We start from the raw sequence: 27,715 nt of genomic DNA, 5'->3' as shown, positions 1-27,715 counted from the left end.
AAACTCGGTGGAACATTAAAATGAGGCATCACATTTTTTCAAAAAAAAAAATACCACCTCACTTTTAACCTACAACAATGTCAACTGAAGAAGATTGGAGATCAATCAATACTGCCGGTACAACCCTCTCAACTATTGACGGCAAGATGCAAATCACCTTGGATAAGAGAGTTACTCACAAGGCTTTCAAGGAAGTTTTGGAATACCTCTACACTGATAAAGTCAGTTGGGACAAGGATACTGAAAAGGATTTGATCAAGGAAACCCAAGAAGCTGCCAAGTATTTGAGTTTGGACAGATTAGATGTTATTGCTGAAACTTATCTTGATAAGAGCAAGAATGTTGTTGTTCCAGAATCCTCTTGGTGGAAGAACATGAAGTGGGCTTTCGAAAACTTGAGAACTGGTAAATGGGATTTGTCTGACTTGACTTTGGTCTGTAGCGAAGAAGATGGTAAGACTGTTGAAGTTAAGTGCCACGCTGTTATCTTGACTAGCGCCTGTAAATACTTCCACGGTATGCTCTTGGGTGATGTTGAAAATGAACAAAAGAAGACCATGAGAATTGATATTGAAGATGCCACTGAAAAGCAAATGTTGGCCATCCTTAAGTATATTTACACTCGTGAATTCGAAGTTGAAGTTGATGATGTTGTCGGTGTTTGGATCGCTGCTCACAAGTTCTTGTTGGAAGATTTGCAAGTTGAATGTGAAAGTATGATCATGAAGAATATCAACAAGGAAAATGTTGAAGAAATCAAGAAGATTGCCGAAATGGTCCAATCCAAGAGAATCATTGAACTCTGTGATGAAATTCAACACAAGAATTAAATGATCAAACTTTGATCTAAATGTAATACTACAAATTTTTCCCTCCCTTTACTCCCCTCCCATGAATCATTCGACTGTACAAAGATCTACCAATAAAAAAACATCTTCAGATTGTTATCCAGTTATCAATGGGAAAAATTCAAAGTTTTTTATTTTTCATGAAAGAATCAGGTGAAAATGTGGATTGATGGAGATCTATACTTTGTTTTCACAATTTTCGGCCAAGAGAATAATAATCATCATTTTGCAAGCAACTCTGATACGAATACGCTCTGATTTACTCCTTCCAATAATATAATTATTTAAACTCTCAATTACACAAAGATGATGAATTAGGTCTTGATTGAATTTTCGTGATCCTTCAAAAATCACAAGCTTTCATTTAATACTCGAGCAAATCATGAAGTAACAGTTTTTAAAAAAATGTTTTACTCTATTCTTCACAGAGGAGGATTAGAACACAACCGTTCCAACAAGACATTGTCCACCAATGGTAGTTTCTCATACTCATCATCATTATCATCATCATCATTAGTATTATTATTATTATTATCAGTAATAGTAGTAGTATCATCATTCATGGTAACTGAATGTTCTGCATCTCTTCCAATACCATTCTATACAGCAATTTTAGATCCAGAGAATTATCATGAGAGAATTCGTGTTAATGAATATGATTCTACAAAACCATTCTATCAGTGGTGGTATTTCTGGTTGAGAGATGAACAATTGAATAGACATTATGCATTCACATATGCTTTATCACTTTGTAAAGGTAGAACTAGTAATGAAAATGAATGTAAATATGATGGTTTTTTCGTTTTATTTGCAGTGGTTGACCATTCTACAAGAACATCTTTTCAAAAAGTTGAACGTTTTCCATATAGTTCACTTCATACAGTTAATGATGGAAGTCATTTCCATTTACAAGTTTTTAATCCATCAAATTCAAGTGAAATGCTCTATGAATTGAAACCATTAAAAGATGGTCAATATCAAATATTTGGAAATATGAGAAAGAATTCACCTAATTTATTCTTTACTGATAAAATTGATAATTCATTAAATGTTAATTGGAATTTAACAATTGATAGAATTTATGGTTATTATGGTCAGAAGAGTTTTGAAATGCCAGATGAAAAATTTAGAGGAATTATTATGTGGAATACTTATTCACATGATAGTTTAGTTAATGGTATTTTAAATTATCAAAGTAATTCAATTTCTAATACTATTATTCAACCTATTCATGATAGAAGATGGAGATTGTAAGTTTTTATATTTTTAACAATATTTTAACACACAATATTAATATGAAATAGTTATTGTGATATGAATTTTGGACAATTTTTACCTTTAGCGCCAGATAATGATTTTGGAGATAGAAAATATGCATGGGGATGGTATTATGCTAATATTCCATCTAATAATATTGAAAATGAATTGTCAGTTATTGCTGGTACAGGTAGAACTTATGCAATGTTCCCACTTGGTACTATGGATGCTAGATTTGCCGATATTAGATTAAACAAGACACATCATATTGAATTGACACAATTAATTGTTTATGGTGAAACATTTTATTATACCAATGATGGTAAAGTTTTAACATTTGATGTTCATAGAAGTAATTGGACAACTATTACTGATACATTCGGATCTGCTGAAATTCCATTGAAACAAACTTGTGTTATGGAAACTGAACATTATCTTGTTGTAATTGATTTTGAATCAAAATTCACAGATTACAATAGATTGTTATTCCCATTGAAGGATCAATTATTTTCAGATTTTGAAGGTTTGGGTGTTAAGGCAAGTTTATCAATCACTTACAAACCAACAAAACAAGCCATTGTAAATAATGTGGATGTCACCTCAACAAGTGGTTTAGAATTTGGTTATGGTGTTAATACTAAATTACCAACTACAACTAGACCTCGTATGAATTAATTTTCACACACAATCAACAACAAAATAAATTATTTATTATAACATATTCGCAAACATTCAAACATCCAAACAAACATTCAAATAGGATAATTTTATTTAAAAGATTGAACAAAATCATCTTCATTCACAAAACCAAATTCATTATCTGAAATAACCTGACGAAGACGATCTCTGAAAACAGTTGGACCCAGAGTACCAACACATTCATTACAAATAAAATCAAAGCATTGAGTGTAGGCAACACCTGTAAACATTTTCTGGAACATTTGTTCAACTGATAAATTAGCATCATTATTACTAGCTGATTTGATTTCTGAAATGATTGAAGTATTATTATTCTTCTTATCATTCTTCTTGATGGTAATTGAATTTGCACGTTTTAAAACTTGATCTGTAATAATCTTTTCCAAATACATTGCCAATCCTTCTTTAATATGAAATGGAAAACCAACTAAATTTCCAACCCAGAAATGTGAAAGTTCATGAGCTAGAATTTCAACAAAAGGTCCCAATTTCTTCATATCCATCGAAGTATTTGCTGTATGTTTTTCAAGTAAAGTAATACATGACCAATTTTCCATTCCACCTCCAATAATTAATTCTGGAACAATAATCCAATCAAGTTTTGAAATATTTTGTTTTAAAATTGATTGATCAAAATAATCTTCTAAAAGAGGTAAAATTTTACAACTCATTTCTAAAATAGTTTTTGAATTATCTACAATTAAAGAACTTCCAGATTCTAAATAATAAACAGAAATTGGAAATTCAGTTTCATCTTCATCCTTTTTAGAAATATAACTAGTTTCTAAACATTCAAATTGTCCAATAAATATACCTAATAAATAAATTGACATTTTAGGACTAGTATTAAACATGACAGTTTTCTTTGAATCATTTTTCATCTTTACAGACATATTTGAAATACATTTGTAATTTGAATTTAAATTTGAAATACCAAGTTGAAATGTTGCCTTTTGTGTCCAATCATCAAAACAAGGAAATGCATAATGTGCAAAATGTGCTTCAAAATGTGAACAAATAATCTTTGAAGAATTTTTAGAATGAATTGAATAGAATAATCCTGACATGGCTTTTTTAGATGGAACTATTATTCCTTTAAAGGAAATTTTAATTTCATACTTTCCTAATGTAAATGGTTCAATTGGTGATTTAATAATTAATCCCTTCTTATTTGATGATATTTCACTATTATTATTATTATGATTGTGATTACATGATTTATCATTCTTTTTCTTTTTTTGTTCATTCTTAGATGATGATGAATTAGATGATGTTGAAATTGGTTTCTTATTTTGTTCAAATAAAGTTCCTTTTAATTTGTTTTTATTCTTTTCAATGGAAACTCCAAATATTTCAATTCTATCAGAATTACAATCCAATTCAATAGAAGGTAAAATATAATTATCATCTTCATCATTAACAATATTACAATGTATTGTTAAACTTGCAGAATAACTAATATCACTGCCATTAGTCTTTTCCGAAAAAAAATCATCTGATAAAGTAATTGATAATTCATAATGTGATGGTTGAATAAAATTCATTACTTTTACACCTAAAGACATTTTTTTCAAAGTTTTTTTAAATCTGAAAAAACAATTCAAAATTGAAATGAACATTTATTCTTGAATTTAATGTTGAATTTAATGTAAAATATTAGATCTCTTATAACGCTACTTTGAAAAGTAAATGAAAGTAAATCTTGAAATTATTTGATCGATTTATAAGTTTCTCAAGAAATGAAAAGTTTGAATTGTAAATCCATCAAAAACCAACAGAAAAAATACAGCAACACGTATTTCGGAATCATGACGACATTTTATTATCACTAATCATCTGACGGTTAATTATCATTAAAATTATTTTCTGATGGGAGGATTGATTAATTATCTTTAATTATTCTAAACTTCGGAATATCTTCAATGTAATTAAAATTATTTTCTAATCAACGGAAGTTGATATCGGAATTTGATATAGGAAGTTGAGCAATAAGAAAGAAAATGTCACAAAATATTGCAAACAACAACGAAACCAACACTACTAACACCACAACTACTGCCTCCACTAGCCAATCTTTGATGTAATTGCTGGCTTCAATCCATCAACTTTGAATTCATGAGATGAGGACAGGAGAAAGTGTCAATGAGAGAATGCAAATACTTTCAAAGTATTGAATCGTCACGTTAAATTGAGACATTGTGAGCACAGATTACTTGGTTGTGTATTGGCATTGGTTTGTATAGAAGGTGAAAGGTTAATAAATTATTTTCAAATTTATTTCTTAAGACTCTTATAAACTGTTTTTTAGATTCAATTTTTTCAAAAATTTACAAATTTATAGAACAACTTTGACTTGAAAGTAATCATTTACTTCCATATAAAAGATCTATTTTACTTGTTATTTTCAATAATTTTCAATAAATGTTGATGAATACGATGAAGAGCATCTTGACAACCATTCTTAATATTTAAAATTCTATCATTTTTCATTGGAATCAAGTCAACGTTATGAATTGTATCTAATTCTTCTTGACCTAAATTAACTCTAATGAGATAGGATTCATCACAATCTAATAAAACACATTCATTTTCACGTCTAACAGATGGAACTGTTAATCCACATCCTAATTCTAATATAATAAATGGAAATTTAGTTGAAGATTCTTTTGAAAAAGTTTCAACTGAACATTCCCATGCAATATAACGATCTTCTTCTTCTGTATTTCTAATATATTGACCCAAATCACCAAACATTAATACATTTGGCATTGATGCATGTTGACATTTTTCACATTTTAATTCTTTCAATTTTTCATTATCAATTTGTAATGTTTCTTGATTAATTATAATATTTTGTAATTGTTTTGTAAAATTCCAAACACAATCTTCATTACAATGATTTCCACATTGCCAATTTAAAGCATGTCCATGAATATTATAAATTTCTTCCTTTTCAAAATATCTACTAAAATGATTATCAACATTTGATGAATAAATAAACATATTTGATGCAATTTTACAATTTTCCTTCCACCATTGACTTGCTGAAAGTATTTCAATTTGTTTTTCATTAAATTCCTTTTGAATTTCCTTTTTAGAATATAATAATTGTTTCCAATCTTTTAAAATTTGATATCCAGAATGAGAAGGAGTATTTAAATAACTTTGTGCACAATTAACCCAAAATCCATAATAATCTAATAATTCTTGTTCAGTTTCAAATGTAGAAACAGGTCTTGCTAAATCATGATAAGTTAAATTCTTTTCTTGATAAATTGGATTAGAAGCAATATCTTTATAGACTGCAAGTCCTGAATCTTTACTAAATCCTGCTCCACATGTAATTAATAAATATTTGGAATTATAAATTAATTGGGCTGCTTTTTCATAGACATTTTCCAATGATGATGAAATTTCATCCAATTCCGATGATGCTACTTGTTCTTCTTTATGTGTTTGCATTTTTTTATATTTCTGATTCTCAATTCTTGAAGAACTGAGAAGACTTTGAAGTACTATTTATCAATCATCTATTATCAAGGTGGTGCATTTTCAAGTTTGCATAAATAGAGAGTGGTAAAATATTTACAACATGTTGAACAACATTTGAAAGTTTTATTGTTCTGGAGAAACTAGATAATAAATACTTAGAATATCATCTTTGGATAATAGTGATGGAACATCCATAGTTGGTGAAAGTTTTTTCAATTTCAATCTTTCAATTTCTTTGGTTGCCAAGAGACAGAGTTTAAAACCGCTGTGTTCTCTTTCAACTTCTTGAAGTTCAATAATGAGTGATCGATATAATTTGGTAACACGTCCATATCTTGTACTGAATAGAGTGAGTGCTTTTAGACCTTTCTTAATCATTTCAAAATAATCAACTCCATCCTCACCATTATTCATTCTTATACCCTTCTTTATATCTCTAACAATTTTAAGATGTACTCTACAAGCTGCAGCAATTGCACACAACAAAACAGAATAGGCAGTTCCATAATTATCTTCACATGAAATATTAATAAGTCTATTGGCTGATTCTTCAATAATAGATCCACTAGAAATTCCACATTCTTGTAAAATTAAAACTCTTGTTCCGTGAATGAAAGAATTTATAACACGTTGAGATATTTCACTGTGTTCATTACTTAAATTTCTTTCCATTTCATGTTGATAGAATAGTTTTGAAACCAATTCTAATAAAGTCATGTACAATTTTAAAGTGTCACCTGTAACAGTTTTAGAAACAATGTCAAGAAGAGGTTGAGGTGCTTTCTTTTCTCCAGTACAAAGTTTGTAAAATCCAATTAATAAATTTCCAATTTCCTTCTTTTCAGAATCAATTCCTAGAGGATTACTATCCACATCTTGTGCTGCAATACCTGCTGACATTTCAGCAACAGTTTTAAGCATTTTCAAATTGAAATTATTTACATGAACTACATTATTGGTTTCTGAAGTAGATTCATTTTCAAAGTAATAATCTACAAATTTCAGATAGAATTTTGCTTCAGCTAAATTACCTTCACCTGAACTATACACTGAAAGATTACAATATGCACATGCAATTAAGAAATCATTATTCTTATCGAATACTCTAGATAAAATATTTCTAGCTTGATTACAAGCTGACGCTGCTTCATGTTTTAAACCCTTACGTTGACACATTAAAGCATGAATACTGTATAATAAAGCTGTTGCTTCTAGAGTTCTCTTTTCACTGTGCAACAGAGAAGAAAATTCACTCTTATCTATAACAGGGAAACTAGTAGATTTACAATAATCTTCCAATGTAAGTCGTTTCATTAACTCATCTGTAAGATCATTAATAGAATAATTATGTTGTTGCTGTTGTTGTTGATTTGTTGTTGAATTAGTTGTTGATTGATTTTGTAATGGATTATTTTCCATCAAATTAGTTAGTGAGAAAATATTATTAATTGAATCAGAAGTTAACAGTGAATGTAACATGTTAATATCATTACTATTATCGTTTGTTTGGAGAGAAGATCTAATTTGATTTATCCAATTATTAGGATCAAATGATTCAATAGAGCTAGCATTTTGGAATTCGTGTTGTTGTAATAATTCTTGCTGATTTTGCTGATGAAATGGTATAAAATTATTATCCAAAGTTGAAGGAATTGTTTGATTTCCCATCATTGTAAACATATTATTCGGTTCATTAAAATTATTAACTATTTGAGGATTCATTTCAAAAGATGACTGCATATCTAAAAATGTATTCGATTGTAAATCAAATGGTTGTTGAGATAAATCTCCAACTTGTTGTTTTCCTTGTCTTCCCTTCTTCTTTGGTTTTCTATATATACAAGTTATTCCTCTAGCTAAACAGTAAGAACAAGCAGGTAATTCTTTCGAACATTTTCGATGTTTGGCTCTACAACTCGTACAACTAATTTCAAACTGATCTGAATTTGATTGTAACAGAGAAGAAGAAACTCTTGACTTTCCATTTTCTTCAATAAACATTAACTGTTTTCCATTTGAGGAATTTTCATTCGTTGATTTTGTTGTCACAGGGTATGGATTAAAACTAGTAGAACTTGTTGTTAGATTCTTTTTACTTGCTTTGGATGGTGTGTTATTGTTGGTAGTAGTCGTAGATGTACTTGTTGGATGATTAAGAGTAATACTACTAGTAGTTGCATTAATAGTATTATTCTGATTTTCATTTAATATATTATTATTATTATTCATATTATTATTATTGATGGAGTTTACATTATTTGGTGAGGAAAAGGGAGGTGAATGTCTTAATGAAAGATTAGTAGGAGAGGGCGTTAAATTACTATTACTACTACTACTATTACTGCTAGTACTTGTTGATAGAAAGCCTAGATCCGAACTATTAATTTGATTATTAAAGCTAGTTTGTTGATTGATGAATTGAAAGGAATTTGAAGAAGGAGGAGAAGAGGCTAAATACGAAGTATTATTATTATTATTATTACTACTATTTAATATATCGACATTTGATTGTTGTAATTGTTGAAGAAGTAATGAATTTAAAGTAAAATTCGGATTATTTAGCAAGGAATTTAAATTGTTATTATTAACTGTAGTAGGATTATAAAAAGATGTTGTTGTTGATGATGATATATTATTATCTGTATTCTGAGATGTAATAGTATTACTGTTATTATTCATAGGAATGTTTTTGGTGATGTTTGTGGTGGTGGAATCAAGCAAGTTACTAAATAAATTCGCACAATTTCCATTGGCACTACCAACATTGGTAGCATTCGTATTATTATTATTGGAAGATGATACAGATGATGTCGAAAGAGGAGTAGAAGAACATATACCCATTGATGATGAATTCATAAGGAATGGGTTTTTTTGTTGTTGAGCAGCAACTGTATTTAAAAGTAATTGTTGCAATGTTGATTGTGCTGACATTGCTGACGATGGTGTTGCAAATCCAATATTGTCACCACCAACACCAACACAACTAATGTTATTACTGCCATGATTCTCGGAAGAGTAACAATTGCTTGCTTGTTGTTGATTTCTCATTTTTTTAAAGGAAAGATAGGGCGCACATTAAACAACTTGAGATGGAGCGAATAAAAACATGACACGGAAATTTGACAAGATTTTTAATTGAAATGGTTCTGAGATTATCATATCCGAATGTTATCTAAAGAGACTAAAAAGGTGAAATTTTCATTTGGTGAATGATTTCATGTATTAAGGAGAGAAAATGAAATATTGTCTTTGAAAAATTTATTGTATGTACGATTCAAAAGGTCTGAACTGTAATGTGTAACTGTAAATGATCTAAAAAAGGTCTTGTAAATTACAGTAAAAGAGGTTCTTTTTCTAAAAGGACATTTTAACGCCAACTTTGTAAGAACAACCACTCCATAGAGAACCAAGATTAAAGAAGCCTTATTGTTGGTAAATAATAGGCAAAGTGATGATATTTATTACACTTATTCATTCTGAGTTGTGTTGATATCAACATGTGAATAATATTCTTCATAGAATTCCTTTTCATCTGCTCCATAATAAGTACAAACACGATTCACAAAATCAACTTCATATGAAACAACACCTCCTTCCCAAATACATTTTAAAAATTGTGGAAATTCTGTTTCTCCAGCTTGATCTTTTCTAATGGCATCTACAACTAGATTTCTATTGAATGGTTTGATTTCATGCATTCCGTAGGGAAGTAAACTTTCCATTTGATTGACAACTTTCTCTCCTGATGAAGTATAATAAATACTGGTACATCCTGGAAGAAACCATCTGTTTCGTTCAATACCAGCTCTACGTAATGTTTCGGCAAGGTAGGGAAATTTACCAACTTTTGGGCTAATTTTAAAAGCAAGTTGGAAAGCTTTGTTGATATTTTCAATGACTGACATTTTTTTTTAAAGTTGCTGAAATGAACTGTAAATAATTATCAGTTCTTTTAAATCATTTTGATTTGTTCCAATGATTACTCGAATTTAGTGAATGCATCCATGCGTGCGTTTTAATTAGGAGCAGTATTTCACTAAAATTTGAGATCTATTCCATGGTTGTAAATAATACTAATGTTCAATCAATATTAAAATATCAATTGTTTTTTTTAATGATTAGCAATAGCTTTACCAATAATATTATATGGAATGGTCATAATCATATAACCAATGAATACAAATAATAATTTGAGAAGGAAAACATTTCTTTGACGAGATGTAATTGATTTTTGTTCATTCTTTGCATTTTGAGAATGACATCCACTTGTTGATTGATTTGGAAGAGCAATTTCATTTCTCAAAATAATCATTGTTGAAACATAAATAAAGAAACCAGCACCCAATGATTTGAAAATAATTCCAACAATTAAAAATACAACCTTATCAGTTACAAATCTTACAAGTAAAATACCAATAATTATACCAATTGGTGTCATGAGTGAAAATACAAGCATAAGTGGCATTGTTCTTGTCCAGAATGGTAAACCAGCTCTAATAGATGAAACTGAAATTGAAAATGCAGCAACCCATTTGTGTAAAATCATTGTACAAATTAAAACCATAGCATCAGATGAATCAGTAATAACACCAGATGTTACACCAATTAAAACACTTTGACATGATAATACTGTAGATAAAACATAGGAAACAATCTTGTTATATGAAACTCCACTTTCTTTCTTTTCTTCCAATTCATTAATATCACTATTAAGAGCATATAATTGATTTGTATCATCTGATTCATGATCTTGATTTTGTTCATTCTTAATTTTAGCAGTAAATGCATTCAAAATATTATGAACGAATAAAGGAAGAACAAATCCAATCGAAGCAAGCATGAAAGGAAAAGTTCCATAAGCTGAAATTCCCTTTCCACCCATCAATTGTGTTAATTGTTTAAAACTCGTAACAGATGAAATCAAAATGTGATAAAAAGCAGCACTAATGAAAAAACCACCTGATAAACAATTAACAAGTGATAAAATTGTTGCTTGTCTCTGATCACTACAAAATGTACAATTGAACTTTTTAATGGCAAATGGTAAAATTGCACCAACCCAAGCACTACAAAATACAACTAGAACAGCAATGGATTTTCCTATCAGTGCTGTTTGTGTTTCTCCATTATTAGCCATTGTTGTTGTTGTTGTTGGTAATGTCGATGAATTTAATTGTAAAATGTTATCAATAAATAAAGATTCCATTCTTATTCTTCTTGTTGATTATATTTAATGATGATGAAAAAAACTCCACAATAAACTCCTATTCACTCCGATCAAAAAAGAAAGTTGTGCAAAGATGAAAAAAAAGAAAGAGAAAAAAGGCTTGTTTCAGTGATGAATTTTTTTTCAAGAAGTGCCAAAATTCTTGAATGCTGGTGAAGGTTTTTCAATAACTTTCACTTGCTAAAGAAAAAATCAAAAAAGTACCAGAAAAGGATTTTTTAAAGAATATATTGATTGGTTGAGATTTAAGAATTTGATAGAAAATCTAATGATACTTCCTTTAAATAATTGTTAACTCCCCCTTAACAGGTGTAAGGTATTAACAATAACAATGCAGTTCAGCAACAATGCTTAAAACCAATTTGTCAACCCAAATGAACAATTGTAGAATCTTTTTTTAACCACAGACACAGTTATGTAACAATGACATTTTAATAACTAATATTATCATGAAGCGCTTTTCAAGTAAATTAACAAACTACGACAAAAGCACGTCTCTGGCCATCATGAACCTGTTACCAACCAAAGTCGCATCAATTCGCATGATTGAACAAAATCTCCCTCCTTTAAGATTTAAAAGCAATCTATTGCTGAAAACAACAAAAAAAATTCAAACACTTCATTTTGCATCTACTCATCATTACTTTCAAATGACATCTAGTCCATCATCATCATCACCAACAACAGATTCCATTCTTCAACAAGTTTTAGATAAATTCTTTTCCCTTCTTCCTAATAATAATGAAGGAGGAGGTAGTGGTGGTGGAATATTTTCATCAGCATCATCATGGTTAAATACTTCTTTATCATCCATTTCCTCTTCAACTGCTACTACTGGTTATAGCATTGGAAGTATTGCAAGTATTTTAGCATTATTATTAGGTAGTGCCTATTTAGTTACTAAATATTATATGCCAATTTTAGATTTTCTTAGATTTAGCAAATCCAATGCTGATCAACAAGTAATTGAAAAGATTAAGGAAGGATCATTTAAAGAAAAGACAAATTTAAACAATATGGACATGTCATTATTTTGGTATCCAGTTGCATTGAGTACAGATATTAAAATTAATGATAAGAAACCATTTGTTGTAAAATTATTAGGTGAACCACTTGTATTATATAGAACTAGTGATGGACAAGTGACATGTACATTAGATTTATGTCCACATAGATCAGCTAAATTATCAACAGGTGAAATTACAGAATTTGAAGGTAAAAGATCATTAGAATGTGCTTATCATGGTTGGAGATTTGAAAAAGATGGTCAATGTGTTAGAATTCCATCTGTTTCATCTGAAAGAATGAAAGGTTTATGTAAAACTATCAAATGTCAATCAAAACAAGTACATGAATGTTGTGGAATGATTTGGGTATGGCCAAATGATAAAGTTAAATCAGATATTAATCAAATTCCAATAGAATTATTCAGAGAAGAATATTTAACAGAAGATTCAACTAAACCATATATCATGTTAGAAAAATCAAGAGATATTCCATGTAATTATTCATTAGTGTTAGAAAATTTATTAGATTTTGCTCATTTAGATTTTACACATGATGGTACATTGGGTAAAAGAAGTAGAGCTACTCAAGTTAAAACTCAATTAATTCTCAGTAAGGATACACCAGCACAAGATGATTCAGTTAGAAGTAAATTACCTACTGAAATGCATTTTGATAAGACAATTCACTCAGATTCATTCACATATAGAGTTACAAAACCTGAATATCAAAAAGTTAAAGGTGTAAAGAGAGAATTTGGTAATATTACATCTTTTATTCCACCATGTTTTGTTAGATTGGATAATACTGATTATATTGAAGGTGGTGATTTGAAGAATGCAGGTCCAAGAATTTCACAAATATTTTGCATGATTCCAACTGGACAAAATGAACATCGTATCATTTTCAGATTCTACTCTACAATTCCAGTTTTAAATTATTTAAACAAGATTCCATACATTTATTCTAAATTATTACAATCAGCTGATACAATTCTTGATCAAGATTTGGAATTACTATTTGGAATTTCAGAAAATGTTACAAAGAATGGTGCTAAAGTTTTTAGTAAGATTGTTAATGCTGATGCTCCAATTAAGGCTTACAGAGATTGGGAAGCTAAAATGTTAAAACAAAATAAGAATGGAATTTATTTTAAAGGATGGGAAACTCCAGATATTGAAGATTTACTTTAATAATACATAATAAAAATTAAATTGTAAATATCTTGGTATTGTCATTGTAAAAATGTTGAACATCAACATTATGATTTAAAAAAAATGTCATCATCATCAACTAGTTATTTATTAAAACCGGTCAATGTTACAGAACATTTAGAAATTATCAACAAGTATGAAAGTGAATCTTATCCAGAAGATGAGGCTGCCACTTATGAAAAATTAAAATATCGTCTCGAAAATGCAAACTCTGTATTTAGAGGATATTTTACTTCATCAACTTGTTCCGATGATGAAGAAAAATTAATTGGATTTGTTTGTGGAACTAAAACTCAAAACAAAATTCTTACTCATGATACAATGTCAGTTCACGATCCATCACCAAATGCACGTACTCTATGTATTCACTCTGTGGTTATTCAACAAGCATATAGAAAGAAAGGATTAGGACTTGCCATGTTAAAATCATATTTACAATATTTGAAGGATGAAAATTTATGTGATAAAATTCTCTTATTGAGTAAATCACATTTAATTCACTTTTATGAAAGTGCTGGATTTATTTTGAATGGTGAATCTAATGTTGTACATGGTCAAGAAAAGTGGTATGAATTGGAATATAAAATGAATTAAAGTTAGATATTACACAATAATACAAATATATTATGTAATTCAAAGTTAGTCAAAATATGGAAATATTGAAGGTACTTTCTCTGATTCGAAAGAGCTAAGAGATAGTGAAATTTTCTCTTCATTTTCTTCAATATGGTATGAAAAGTCAATTGGAAAACTTTCTTGAGAGTGTGGTATTACAATTAGTTTAGTTTGTGGCTCTGATAGATGGATAGAGGAAATTTGTGATAATTGTTGAGATATGTTTTTAACAAGCTCTTTTTCTTCTATTGAGCATTCGGCAATACTTGTCAAATCAGATCTATTTTGTGTTACTGGCTCTGGCTTCTTACCTGAAGAATGTATTGATATTGAGGTTTGTGTGAGAGGAATTTCTTTTGATATTTTAAAGGATGGAATAGAAATAGTTGAATTTGGAGATTGCTTTGGAGATTCTTTGAAAGGGGGAACAATGTCTGCATTGAATTGTTGTTGTTCAGGTGATTCGTCTCCCATTTGGCTGTCCATCAAGTTCATATTTATCTCAACAGGTGCATCTATCACCTCATTTGAATTGGATTGCTCTTTCTCTTGCTCATTGACAGTATCAATTACCATTTGATTCTCATCTCTCTCCTTATCTTCATCTATACCATATGATTTTAAGAGACATTTCCTAATTGCCTCAATTCCAGTTCTTTCAATATGATCTATTATTGTGATGAGATTTAAAAGTACTGTTTGCAAGTCCATATTTTCCACAATGAAATAATCAATAGATTTGACAACATTGAAAAGGCCATACAGAATTTCATGCTCACAACTTGAAGAAATTATAATACTGGCATCCAAGCTTGTAAAGAAATTATTTGACAAGTCAACAATGTTCGTACAAGCCTTAATTATTTCAGTTTCTGAATATTTTGGAAGAAGAAACTTGCTGGCTATGTTAATCAGAGAAATAGTTGACATGTTTGCTTCTTTAGTATTTTTGGCGTATTGATAAATAATATCATTAGGAAATAGATTCACAGATTGAGAAAGTACATCATACAAATCTAAAATAGAGCTCAATTTCACGTCACATTCTTTGAAGACATCATATAATGAATGAATTCCTCTGGAACAACTCAAATCGTAGTGTTGAAGAAGCAAATATAATTTTGATACAATGTCACAATCACTCTCTGTCAGGGAATACTCAGTCAAACCCTTTAGCAAACTTCTTGTTGATTGAATTCCGTGATAGTTTTCTAAATATGATATCACCATATCAATCGATGAATAATCAGTATCTAATAGTATGGATATATCCATAAACTGGCTTCTATCTATTCGGAATGGTGCAAGATCACACTTTCGTTTTTTAACAGGAATGAAATCCAAAGTTGGCTCTTTAGGAGGTTCTTTTCTCTTTAAATGACTGGAATCAGGTATCACAATTGGCTCGTTAGGTTTCCCAACAATTATTGGAGAATTGAAAGTAAGCGAATTTTCTCTTATTTCTGTTGCAGTTCGATAGAAAAATTCACAATCCCTTATCTTGTCAATGATGGAAGTGACCTTCTTATTTTTCAATCCAAAATACTCCTTTGCATTTTCTATTCTCTTACTAGTTTTATCTTCGAGTTGCTCTTTGATCTTCTCTGTTAATTCCTCGAAATTGAAGCTTTTAAGTGATTTGGGTAGAATACTGGATTCAATCCTCAGAAGAAATATATGAGCATCCTTACCAAAGTTAGGATTTAAGGTAATCGTACAAATCAACTCAATTGGTTTGTCACTTCTCTTGAAGGCAGGGAGATAAGATTTGCATTTGTAGTTGAGTGGAAGTTCTGAATGATTATTCAACATGTATCCATACTCTTCAATAATGAGGTTGTGATTAATTTTGTGAGGAGTGGAAGGTGGCTCAAATGATGGTTCCTGAATCTTTGGTTTTAGCTTTTCTTTCTTTGGCTTGTCTTTTGGTTTTGGATTATTGGAAACTCTCTTTTCAATTCTCTTTGTTCTCACCTCTTCTTTGAATAATAATTTGATTTGTTTCTTTTCATCTTGAGATATCTCTTTGAAGCATTTAACACAACACTTTTGAATATTTCTACTTTCCATACATCGATGTACACAAGCTAAATGAAATGCATGATTACAAGACTCGAGATTATAGATTTGAGTTCCATCATATAAAGGAAGTAAACAAATTCCACAATCACAATTAATATCAACAAAGGCTTCTTTTTTCTCAATTTGATTGTTCCCCACTTCAACCTCCTCACTCGATGATGAACAATGTGAACAATTGTCTACCATTTCTACCTCCTCAATTTCTTCAACAATTGATGTCTTTGCATTGTTGTTTTCCTGAATGATGGATCTAATATCCTCATTACAATCCATCTCTGTGTTCTCTTCAACAGCAACTGCTTGATAATATTCGAAATGAACATCATGAAATAAAAGGCTTGTCATTGAAAGAGTTGAAAATGGAATAATCATCAAATCCTTATTCTTGATTTGGTATTTAGCAATTATTTGATCCAATGGTATTCTCACTCTAGCCTTTATCATCAAATCAGAAAATGAATTAGTCTGATTTAAATAATACTCTTTCGGATTGATTAGTTTAGAAATTGTAACATATTGTTTTGGCTTTGGAGGTGCTTGTTGTTGAATAGAAGGAATATGAACGGAATCATCTTCTTCTTGATGAGATGTTGATGAAGGTTGACTTTGTGATGAAGAAGCAAATATTTGAACTTGTTGTTTCAATTCTTGAAGAGCACTAAGGTAATCCTTTAGAATATCCAATCTATCACTAAAATTTCCTTCAATAATAACATCATCCATACAATGATCATCAATTAACTCATCTTTAAATAAATCAAACTCAACTGAGTGTTGAGACATTTTTTTAAGGCTTCACTTGTTTATCAAAGCCTTTGAAAATTTCATCATCAATTAGCACACTTTGTAATTGCTATTAATACACTCATATGAGATGAAAAACTTGTTGTTTTGAAGTGTGGAGTTACTATCTACGCAAGGAAGTAATTCCTTATCAAATTCGTAAATTGATTCCATCACTTTTAACCTCATCTTCTGCATCAAATATCTCATTCGAATGCAACATGTTATCATCAACTAATAATCAAAGAGGACAATTATAAGAACATCAATAAAAGAATTGTTAAATTAATTTCATAATCATGATGTTCAATCCAGAATATGATGAGAGAAGACCGTCAGTCATGGTAGGTTATCCAAAAATCAAGTGGTAACGATAATCAGCACAATAATCGTAATCATAAAATTTCATCTTTAAAAATTGTTTGAAAATCCCACCACAGCTAGCCTTCATCTCTCTTGCTGCACGCATTTCTCTCCTCTATTCCATCATCATCATCATCATTAACATTATAGTAGTATTAGTGGTGGTGTGATTAGAGACTAGCAGCACAGTGTTGAATAATAATTAAAAACTATTATTAACAACCTCATCCTATTATAATTATAATAATAATAATTAGTAATATATAAAAGTGAAGTTATGAGAAAATCAACACAAAATAATCAACTATCTGTACCACTACTAGAAGTGGATATTAATAATGGAAACAATGACAACATTAATAATAATAATAATGGAAGAAGTGCTTCTACACTCTCCGTTAAAAGAAGAAACACTTCACCAACCAACACCACCATAGTAAATGATCATTTACCATCATCAACCTCTGTACCCTATTATTATGAATCAGCCTTAGGATCATTTAAACAACAACAAAATAATGATACAACATTTAAACATCAATCCATGACAACTAATCCAAGTACATTATCTTTAAATAATATGACTATAACAATGTATCAAAAAAGTAAATACCATTCAATAATATATATACTATTAAATATAATAACATTGGGAATGATACATTTTTTAATGAATGAAAGAGTTAAATGTAATATTAAATATAAGAAAACATTAAATGTTAATGAATGTAAATATGTATTAATATTTAATAATGGAGAATATAAATTATGTTTATTAAAAAAGATTTACATTTCCAAATTAAAAAGTGAATTTATATTATTTGAATATAAATATCAAAGATATATTTATTTAAAAGAATCAAATCAATTTACTTTAATTGATCATTTACCATTACAATTAATATTAAATGAATATAAAAGTAAAACTATTAATAATGGATTAGATAATTTAACACATTTAAATAGATTATTTTTATTTGGTAATAATTTTATTCATATTAAACAAACAAGTTTTATTTCTGTTATTAAGAATGAATTGACAAATTTATTTTATCCATTTCAATTTTTAACTTTATTATTTTTATTTATTATTAGACAACAATATATTTATGGATTTATTCATGCTGTTTGTGTTTTTTTAACTTTTATTTGTGCTATTAAAGTACATCCCTATAGACATATTTCTAAAAAAGTTAAAAAGGAATTATCTCTATCTTATGAATATACAAGTGAAATTAGAGTTTTAAGAGATGGTCAAATTTATATGGTTGGAAGCAGTAATTTAGTACCAGGTGATGTTATCATTTTAAATAATGTTACTACCATTCCATGTGATTGTATTTTATTATCAACAAATTCACACATTTTATGTGATGAATCTTCTTTAACTGGTGATACTGAACTTTCACATAAAATACCTTTATTTAATAATGTGAATATGAATATGAATAATAATATGAATAATGGTAATATGAATAATAACATGAATAATAATAAGAATGTTACTGGACAAACAACTATTGATCAATATAATGTTCTTGTGGGTGGTACTCGTATTGTACGTGAAAAACAAACTGCTACTACTACTACTACTAATAATAATATTAATAATAACAGCAACAATACAAATGATAATAGTACTACTACCATTCATCAATCTAATACTACAACTATCAATAATAATAATAATAATTCAAATAGTAGTAATAATAATGAAGAAGGACAATTAATTAAAGCACTTGTTATTAAAACAGGATTTCATACAGTGAAAGGTAAAATTATTCGTAATATTTTATTAAGTAATGCGAGAAGAGATTCCAATTCGCAAAAAACCAATAATTATATGAGTGATTTATTATCTCTCACTTATACATTAGTAATATTAGCTTTTATTTCTATTATTATATTAATATTATACTTTACAACATTGGAATATCATAATTATGCAGAGAAATTTAATCATCGTGATGAAATATTATATAATACAGAATTAGATCCAGTTGAAAATTCATTAGATTCATTTTATACAATAGTATATATATTTATAAATTGTATTCCACCTTATTTTACATTTATAATTGTAACATTACCAATGATTTTAACAAATAGATTATTATATAAAAATTGTATAAAATCAATTCAAAGTGTTGATTCAAGTTTATTTAAATTTGGATTAATTGATTTAGTATGTTATGATAAAACAGGTACATTGGTAGAATCTAACATGTCTATATATGGAATATTAACATTGGATAATTTATTTAAACCAACAAGTAATTTAAAATATATTAATGAAAATATTCTAAATTTATTAGCATCATGTCATAATTTACATACAAAATTTGATAAAGATTCAAATACAAATATTTTAATAGGAGATGTAATTGATCAATCAATGTTAGAATTTACAAAATATGAATTAAAAAGATCAATTCAAGATTCAAATTTATTTACATTAATACCTCCAAATATATTTAGTGAAAGAGGTACATTACAAGTTTTAAAAAATTATCCATTCACATCTGAATTACAAAGACAATCTGTTCTAGTTAATAATTTTACAAATTATATTATTTATTGTAAAGGTAGTCCATCAAGTATTAAATCTCTATGTAAAAATATACCACAAGATTATGATCAAGTTGTTAAACATTATGGTTTACAAGGTTTTAAAATTCTAGCCATGTCAATGAAAATTATTAATAATTCTGATTTTTATAAGAATTTTAATTCAATTAATTTTGAAAATAGAAATGAAATTGAAAATAATTTGGAATTTATTGGTTTTATTTTATTAAAAAATAACATGTATAATTTTGTACAATCTGAAATTAAACAATTAGAAGATGGTCATTTTATTAAATCTAAAATGATTACAGGTGATAATATTTATACTAGTTTATACACTGCTAAAGAATGTGGTATGATTGATTCAGATATTCAACAAGTTTATTGTGCTTTTTATGAAAATAATTCAATAGAATGGAAATGTTTAAATATTTCTAATTTTGATTATGGTAAATTAACAAGTATTAAAACATCTAAATTTACAACTACTACTTCTAATAATGAAATGACTAGTAATAACAATGGAACAATAGAAGAAGAAGAAGAAGAAGAAGATGAAGAAGATGATTCTAATATAATGGAGCATAATACTGTTAAATCTAAAAACAAATTTAAAAGTATTATGAATAGTGTATCTTCAAGTCATAATCAAAAAAAGATTGCACTTGCAATGACAGGTGAAGCATTTCATTACTTAAGAAATCAATTAATTTCAAATATTTATCATACACATGATGAATTATTACCTTATTATTCACAATTATTATGTTTATGTCATATTTATACAGAAATGTCTCCAAATCAAAAGGGAAATTTAGTTTCAGATTTTAGACAATATTTAAATTATATTGTTTGTATGATTGGTGATGGAAGTAATGATTCAATTGCAATGAATTGTTCTGATGCTTCTCTTTTCATTTCTAAACAATTTAATAATTCAACTAATATTATTTCTAATAATAATAATAGCAATTCAAAACGTTCAAATTATGAACATTCATATGCTGCTCAATTCACTGTTCCATTGGATTATATTATTGGTCAATCATCATCTTTAAAAAAATCAAAACATTCAAAGAAGAAGAAGAATGTAACATCATCTTTATCCATTAATAATGAATTGACCATAATGAATACAAATAGTAATAGTAATAATAATAATGAATATTCTGATACTTATTATCATCGTTTCCAAGATGAAAATGAAAAATCAAATACAACTAATATTAACAATTCAAATAATTCAAATAATTCAAATAATATTCATAATATTCATACTACATCCTCTCTTAACAATTCAACAAGTGAAGGTAAAGGTAAACATATTGTAACAAATTTAATATCTATTGCACAATTAATGCTTGATAAGATTCATATTAATACTAAATTTATATTAATTTATATTTATTTACAATTTATTATAACATGTCATGATGTTATTATATATGGATATGATATAAGTGAAGTAATGAGTATATATACACATATATTTAAAGGATTATTATTACCTGTTTTATTATCATTTAATTCAGTAGTAGAAAGTAAATCAAATACTAAATATAGACCATCTAAATCTATTATTAGATTCCAATTACTATTTACAGTATTATTTCAAGTAGTCTATCAATCATGTGTATTTATATTAATTTTATTTTTATTCCATTCACCTTATATTCAAATGCAACAAGGTTTAATATTTCAATTTACAAATTTTCAATATTTAGCAATTGCTTTATCATATCAATTAACATATTATTATAGAACACATTCTTTATTACAATCAATTAAACAATCTTTAAAAAATAGAATATTTTGGATTGGTTGGTTTTTATTATTTGTAACTGATTTTATTATTTTAAATCCATTTCCAGCTTATCCACTTGATATGAAAATTTCAGATATTTTTAGTATTACAAATTTATTTACAGATTCAATTGCTAATTATGAAGCCTATGTTAAAACAGGTGGTGTTGATTATATTGAAACTGATCAATATGCAGTTCAATATAAGAATTATGTTTTATTGAAGGTTTTTATTTTATGTGTTTTAATTTTAAATATTTTTATTACTTTTGCAATTGAATGTGCTTCTATTTTACTTTACAAGTTTTACAAATTTATTAGAAATTCAAAGTTTAAACATTCTGCAATTACTTGGAAAAAGTGTGTTCATTCATTTGTATTTGATCAGGAAAATAATGATATTGTAATTCCTTATTTTACAACTAAATTTAAACATGAATAAATCATAATTATTCTTTCCACTCTAATTCTTTATATTATTGAATCTCAAAAGCTTCAGTTGATTGATTTTTCATTGTTTTTGTTTCTTTTGGTGTGGATTAATTGATTCATCAGGAATAGTTTTGGATTTTTTAACTTTTGGTATTGGAGCTGTTGGATTTTCTTGTTCATAAAATCTTTGTAAAATTTCAATACATTCCTTTTCAAACAAACCATGTACACATTCATATTTCCAATTTAATTGATTATTATTACCATGTTGATCATGATGATGATTATGATTTAATGAATTATAACATGATTGATGAATATTTAATACAGAACCACATCCACCAAATCTTTCATTCATACATCCACAAACAACTCTTCCAATTTTTAATAATATTAATGCACTTGCACACATTACACATGGTTCAACTGTAACATATAATGTACATTCTTTAAAAAAGTTCACATTATTATTTAATTCTTCACTATAATTTTCTGTAATTTCATCAAAGGCTTCTAATTCTGCATGTCTTGTAGCCTTTAAATATTTTAAATATTATTATTTTTAAAAATATAATATAGTATTATTTGAATAATTTAAATAATATCGGAATGATGAATTATAATCAACTATTAAATCAATAATACAAACATTCTTCTTTTGATTAGTTTTATTATATCCACGTCCAACAATTTTATTATCATGAACAATAACACATCCGACTGGTACTTCTAATTCTTCTAAAGCCTTTTGTGCCATATTTAATGCCTCTCTCATATATATTTCATCTTGTTCAGTAAATTTACTATTAATACTTCTACTACTATCATCATCAGTCATTTTATTATTTAATTCTTTTTGTTCCATTTTTTTAATATAAATTTAATAAATTAAACATTATTTGTCAAATTTACAAGAAACCATTTGATCTTTTACATGAAAATCAAAAGTTTACTTTGAAGAAGGACAATTCGACTTATCATCCGATAGATGTCATAACTTTGAGATTTTATTTAAAAAATAATAAAAAAAAATCATCCATCAAACACAACAACACTTGCAATTGTTTGCAGTTGTTTAATTAGAGAGAGAAAATGGACACAACACTCAAGTACACTGGTCAGGTGATGAATTTCTTTGGTCGTGGTGGAGTTGATAATAAAAAACGTCGGAATTTATTTTCAGGATTATTATTTGATGAAGATGAAGAACAACAACAACAACAACCAACAATTAATACAAGAGATAGACGTTCAATTTCTAATGCAAGTGCTGATTCTAAACAACATCATTTAGATCATCAACAACAAGGCTTGGCATCACCTACCTCTATCAGAGATGGTACAACAAGTATTATTGGAGAAAGTGAAATTAATTTTGATGTTAATGATTTAGATATTACTAATGATGATTTTGAAGAATTAATTAGTGATTTAGATGGTATTGATTTAAATGAATTTGTTCAAGATGAATTAGTACAAAAGGCTATTCAAGATGGTGTTGATTTGAGAGAATATTCTAAACATATCGAAGATGATTTACGTAAAATTGAAACTCAATCTATTGATGATTGTATGTTTTTTATTTTCAATTATTTAATATTTACAATAATCATAATGATGATGATAACAATAACATCTTTACACTAATAATACTATTAAATGTATTCGAATACTATTTCTAATACTATTCTAATACTAATAATAATCTAATAATAATACTATTTCTAATAATGCTATTCTAATATACTAATAATACTAATACTAATAATATACTAATAATAATAAAAAAGACTTGGAAGAAAGTGAAAGATTAGCAGATCTTCATATTCAATTACAACAATGTGATAATGTATTAGAAAAGATGGAAAATATGTTACAAAATTTCCAAGGATCACTTGGTAATATTAGTGAAGAAATTAAATCATTGAGAGATCAATCATTTACAATGAATATTAAAAAACGTAATAGAGAAACAGCTCAACAAAAATTATCAACATTTGTAGATAAAATTGTAATTCCACCTGAATTAACTAAAAGAGTATGTGATGATAATGTAACAGATACCTATTTGGAACATTTATTAACACTTGATGAAAAGAAAGATTATATTGATTCAATTCAAAGTCAAGTTAAAAGACCAATTAAAGCTTGTGATGATGTATTACCTATTTTAGACAAGTTATGTACCAAATCAGTTAGCAAAGTTAGAAGTTATTTATTACAACAATTGAATGAATTGAAAAAGCCTAAAACTAATACTCAATTTATCAAACAATTATTATTGAAAAAAAAGTATTATTTTGATTTTGTTTCAAAATATTCACCACAAACAGGTGAAGAATTAATTTCAATTTATGATGATATAATTGGTAGATATTATTTTAATAGTTTTAAAACTTATCTAGTTTCTCTATTGAAATTAGAACAAAAAGTAGGAACAAGACAAAGTTTAATTATTGAACCAACACAATCATTATTAAATAATATAACAAATATAACAGTTATTAATCCACTTTCATATACAACTAATATGTTAGCAAATACAGTTGGATTAGGTTCAAAATCATCTGAATCATCAGTTAAAGATATGAATAGATCTGTTTTTACATTAGGTGAACGTTTAAATGTATTAGAAAATGCAACAGATTTAAATTCACCACTTGTAGTACGTGTTTTAATTGAACAAAATAAGAAATTATATATGGAAGAAATATTTAGATCTGTTCATATATTATTAATTAATACAGCAACATCTGAATATATATTTACATTGGATTTTTTTAATAATGAACAAATGTTTGAATCATTATTTTCAAAATCATTACAATTATTAAAAGATACATGGATACAATTTATATCATCATCATTTGATTGTATTGGTATTTTATTAATGATTAGATTAAATTATTTATTTTCAAGTTTAATGGAAAAGAGAAATATGAAAGTTTTAGATTCTTATTTTGATCAAGTTCATTCAATTTTAACTCCTAAATTATTTGAATTATTTGAATTAAATTTAAATTCAATTAGAGAATCAAAAATTGATCAATTAATTTCAAAAGAAAAAGATTCACATACTCTTGCTAAAAGATTTGCTGAATTTTCATGTTCTATTCATTTATTAAATAAGGAAAATCCAACTAAATTTAAACAACAAGTTGAAGAACAATTATTAACATGTCGTGATTTAATTCTTAAACAATTAATTTTAATTTCTGAAAAGATTTTCACTACAAAACAATTTAAAAAGAAACAAGTTTTTTTAATTAATTCATATGATTTAATTGTACATCAATTTATGCAATCTAAAATTGAAGTTTCTGATGGTTTACATATTCAAAAATTACTTGTTAAACAAGTTGATCAATATATTGAATCTGAATTATCTGAATGTTATGGTAATATGATTAATTTTATTCAATCAACTGAACCAAAATTATCTTTAAATAATTTAAATAATAATTCAAATAATTCAAATAATAATGGAAATAATGAAACAATTGATTTAAATAAGAATTTTGTACAAAATAGAGCCAAAGTAGATTGTGCTGAAATGGAAAATATTGCCAAAGATTTTGATAAAAATTGGAAACAAGGAATTTCACATATTAATTCAAATGTACTTCAAAACTTTTCAAATTTTAATACTGGAAAGGAAATTTTACAAAAAGCATTTTCACAACTTGTTTTATATTATACTAGATTTACAAAAATTGTATCATTATGTTATGGTGATAATCCTCCTTTCCGTTCAAGTATTATTGCCACTCAGAAAATCTTGTACGAATTTAAAAAGTATATCCAAGATTTTAATTAAATTTATTTTTCATTCAAGTATGTATAATAAAATTGTGTGAAATTTTATTAAGGAGGAACTTCAACACTATTGAGACATTTTACAACTCACATGAATAACTTATTTTTCCATTCATTTCAACCCCTTGAAACAATAAATTCTCACAATCCTCGCAAACGCCTTATTTCAATCCTTATTCCCGCCAAAATTTTTTAAAAAAATGAAAGCACAATCAGCCAGTGAAATGAATAATAGTCTATTAACAACAACAACAACAACCTTAACTGTTAATAATGAACATGTTAATAGCTATAATAATAACACTGAATATTTTATAGGAATGTTGGAAGAACAATTTAAAGGCTGTAGTTTACAAGTTTATTTCCAAAAAGAAAGTCCAATGGTTGATGATAATATTGAAGGTTGGCTTGAAGTTGTAAAAACGTATTGTAGATCATTGTATGATATTAATCATTATGCTAGTAAATATAGTTTAGTTTCACGACTTTTAACCAATTATCCTTCCAAATATACAAAGGAATTTGAAACAATTTTGAAATTTATTGCAGATGAGAATGATTTGACATGTATAACTCAGTTTTATGATTTTACATTTAATTTCACTTATAGTGCTCAAATATTCTTTAAATGTATAACAATGAAAAATAGTGAATATTGTAAAGTATCAAAATTAGTACCAGTTGTATTATGGAGAAAAGCTGCTGATGAATTAAGAGAATGTGTTGACAATTTTCGAAATGTAATTATTAATAATAGAGAAGATTTATTTAAATATAGATTGAAATGGTTAATACCATTAACAAATACAAGAAATAATTTACATTTTGATTATTGTGTTGAATTTGGCAATAATCTTAAAATTAATACTGATATATATTTAAATGTTAATGAAACTTCAGCTGTTTACATAATGTTTGCAAATTCAAATATGAATGATGCATTTAATTGTGAAGAATTTTACAAAATAATAATGTTATCAATATTATCAACAAGATTATTAAGAAAATCAGTATGTTCATTTATTTGTTGTAAAACATTCGCATATAGTTTTACCTATGATACTTGTGGAACTTTGACAATGCTTAAAATAGATTTGACAAATGTAAATGGAATGTTTATTTTGTTTGAGTTAATATCATATTATTATACTAATTTAGCATGTATGTTATCATTTAGAGGTGCTTTGAACAAATTGGAAGAAAAAGAGAAGAATAATTTTAGAGGAATTGAAAAATCAAACAAAACTAATAAACTCTCGAATAAGCAATCATCTAACAGACTAGCACTTGGAGATATTTCAAATAAAATAATCAAATAATTATTAAATATATTATTACATAATTACTTTAAAACAAGTCATTCATATTGGATTCGTTGAATGATTCAGCACATATTTCAACACCAATCCAACCAATAAACAAATTCCATACGCGTCAAAGGTGACACAGTGTTTACCAAGCAAAAAAAATCTAATGTTATATGGATCAATCAATATACCCAATCCCTTGCT

The 27,715-nt window shown here is 27.2% G+C and overlaps 14 protein-coding genes across 14 annotated transcripts; 7 read left to right on the top strand and 7 right to left on the bottom strand.

Moving 5' to 3' along the window:
* The first annotated feature begins 57 nt into the window (after positions 1–57).
* Positions 58–957, top strand: NAEGRDRAFT_81386 (uncharacterized protein). Its single transcript, XM_002671821.1, has one exon. It carries the CDS (start codon positions 78–80, stop codon positions 828–830), a length of 753 nt encoding a protein of 250 aa, XP_002671867.1. The 5' UTR covers positions 58–77; the 3' UTR covers positions 831–957.
* A 296-nt stretch (positions 958–1,253) lies between these two features.
* NAEGRDRAFT_73040 (uncharacterized protein) lies at positions 1,254–2,780 on the top strand (the record flags this gene model as incomplete). Its single annotated transcript, XM_002671820.1, has 2 exons — positions 1,254–2,098; positions 2,153–2,780. The coding sequence occupies 2 exons, from the start codon at positions 1,254–1,256 to the stop codon at positions 2,778–2,780; spliced, it is 1,473 nt and encodes a 490-aa protein (XP_002671866.1).
* Positions 2,781–2,872: 92 nt separating this feature from the next.
* Positions 2,873–4,369, bottom strand: NAEGRDRAFT_73039 (uncharacterized protein; the record flags this gene model as incomplete). The annotated part of the gene is made up of 1 exon (XM_002671743.1): positions 2,873–4,369. One exon carries the CDS (start codon positions 4,367–4,369, stop codon positions 2,873–2,875), a length of 1,497 nt encoding a protein of 498 aa, XP_002671789.1.
* Positions 4,370–5,124: 755 nt separating this feature from the next.
* Positions 5,125–6,266, bottom strand: NAEGRDRAFT_81385 (Sir2 NAD-dependent protein deacetylase; the record flags this gene model as incomplete). The annotated part of the gene is made up of 1 exon (XM_002671742.1): positions 5,125–6,266. The coding sequence occupies one exon, from the start codon at positions 6,264–6,266 to the stop codon at positions 5,196–5,198; it is 1,071 nt and encodes a 356-aa protein (XP_002671788.1). The 3' UTR covers positions 5,125–5,195.
* A 153-nt stretch (positions 6,267–6,419) lies between these two features.
* On the bottom strand, positions 6,420–9,344 carry NAEGRDRAFT_59338 (uncharacterized protein; the record flags this gene model as incomplete). The annotated part of the gene is made up of 1 exon (XM_002671741.1): positions 6,420–9,344. One exon carries the CDS (start codon positions 9,342–9,344, stop codon positions 6,420–6,422), a length of 2,925 nt encoding a protein of 974 aa, XP_002671787.1.
* Positions 9,345–9,763: 419 nt separating this feature from the next.
* NAEGRDRAFT_73036 (uncharacterized protein) lies at positions 9,764–10,201 on the bottom strand (the record flags this gene model as incomplete). Its single annotated transcript, XM_002671740.1, has 1 exon — positions 9,764–10,201. One exon carries the CDS (start codon positions 10,199–10,201, stop codon positions 9,764–9,766), a length of 438 nt encoding a protein of 145 aa, XP_002671786.1.
* A 206-nt stretch (positions 10,202–10,407) lies between these two features.
* On the bottom strand, positions 10,408–11,433 carry NAEGRDRAFT_73035 (uncharacterized protein; the record flags this gene model as incomplete). The annotated part of the gene is made up of 1 exon (XM_002671739.1): positions 10,408–11,433. The coding sequence occupies one exon, from the start codon at positions 11,431–11,433 to the stop codon at positions 10,408–10,410; it is 1,026 nt and encodes a 341-aa protein (XP_002671785.1).
* A 596-nt stretch (positions 11,434–12,029) lies between these two features.
* Positions 12,030–13,721, top strand: NAEGRDRAFT_52597 (uncharacterized protein; the record flags this gene model as incomplete). Its single annotated transcript, XM_002671819.1, has 1 exon — positions 12,030–13,721. One exon carries the CDS (start codon positions 12,030–12,032, stop codon positions 13,719–13,721), a length of 1,692 nt encoding a protein of 563 aa, XP_002671865.1.
* An 84-nt stretch (positions 13,722–13,805) lies between these two features.
* Positions 13,806–14,336, top strand: NAEGRDRAFT_73033 (acetyltransferase; the record flags this gene model as incomplete). The annotated part of the gene is made up of 1 exon (XM_002671818.1): positions 13,806–14,336. One exon carries the CDS (start codon positions 13,806–13,808, stop codon positions 14,334–14,336), a length of 531 nt encoding a protein of 176 aa, XP_002671864.1.
* Positions 14,337–14,381: 45 nt separating this feature from the next.
* NAEGRDRAFT_52596 (uncharacterized protein) lies at positions 14,382–17,222 on the bottom strand (the record flags this gene model as incomplete). Its single annotated transcript, XM_002671738.1, has 1 exon — positions 14,382–17,222. One exon carries the CDS (start codon positions 17,220–17,222, stop codon positions 14,382–14,384), a length of 2,841 nt encoding a protein of 946 aa, XP_002671784.1.
* A 640-nt stretch (positions 17,223–17,862) lies between these two features.
* Positions 17,863–22,398, top strand: NAEGRDRAFT_73031 (uncharacterized protein; the record flags this gene model as incomplete). Its single annotated transcript, XM_002671817.1, has 4 exons — positions 17,863–18,179; positions 18,681–19,384; positions 19,901–21,469; positions 22,082–22,398. The coding sequence occupies 4 exons, from the start codon at positions 17,863–17,865 to the stop codon at positions 22,396–22,398; spliced, it is 2,907 nt and encodes a 968-aa protein (XP_002671863.1).
* Positions 22,399–22,467: 69 nt separating this feature from the next.
* Positions 22,468–23,226, bottom strand: NAEGRDRAFT_73030 (uncharacterized protein; the record flags this gene model as incomplete). The annotated part of the gene is made up of 2 exons (XM_002671737.1): positions 22,468–22,923; positions 23,038–23,226. The coding sequence occupies 2 exons, from the start codon at positions 23,224–23,226 to the stop codon at positions 22,468–22,470; spliced, it is 645 nt and encodes a 214-aa protein (XP_002671783.1).
* Positions 23,227–23,480: 254 nt separating this feature from the next.
* Positions 23,481–26,251, top strand: NAEGRDRAFT_81383 (Vps52/Sac2 family protein; the record flags this gene model as incomplete). The annotated part of the gene is made up of 2 exons (XM_002671816.1): positions 23,481–23,958; positions 24,179–26,251. The coding sequence occupies 2 exons, from the start codon at positions 23,481–23,483 to the stop codon at positions 26,203–26,205; spliced, it is 2,505 nt and encodes an 834-aa protein (XP_002671862.1). The 3' UTR covers positions 26,206–26,251.
* Positions 26,252–26,404: 153 nt separating this feature from the next.
* Positions 26,405–27,523, top strand: NAEGRDRAFT_73028 (uncharacterized protein; the record flags this gene model as incomplete). The annotated part of the gene is made up of 1 exon (XM_002671815.1): positions 26,405–27,523. One exon carries the CDS (start codon positions 26,405–26,407, stop codon positions 27,521–27,523), a length of 1,119 nt encoding a protein of 372 aa, XP_002671861.1.
* Positions 27,524–27,715: the final 192 nt, after the last annotated feature.

Source organism: Naegleria gruberi (assembly GCF_000004985.1).
Source record: "Naegleria gruberi genomic scaffold NAEGRscaffold_58, whole genome shotgun sequence".
Taxonomy (NCBI): domain Eukaryota; phylum Heterolobosea; class Eutetramitea; order Acrasida; family Naegleriidae; genus Naegleria; species Naegleria gruberi.
Note: the sequence above shows the minus strand (reverse complement) of the source record. Positions and strands in the feature narration are given on the sequence as shown.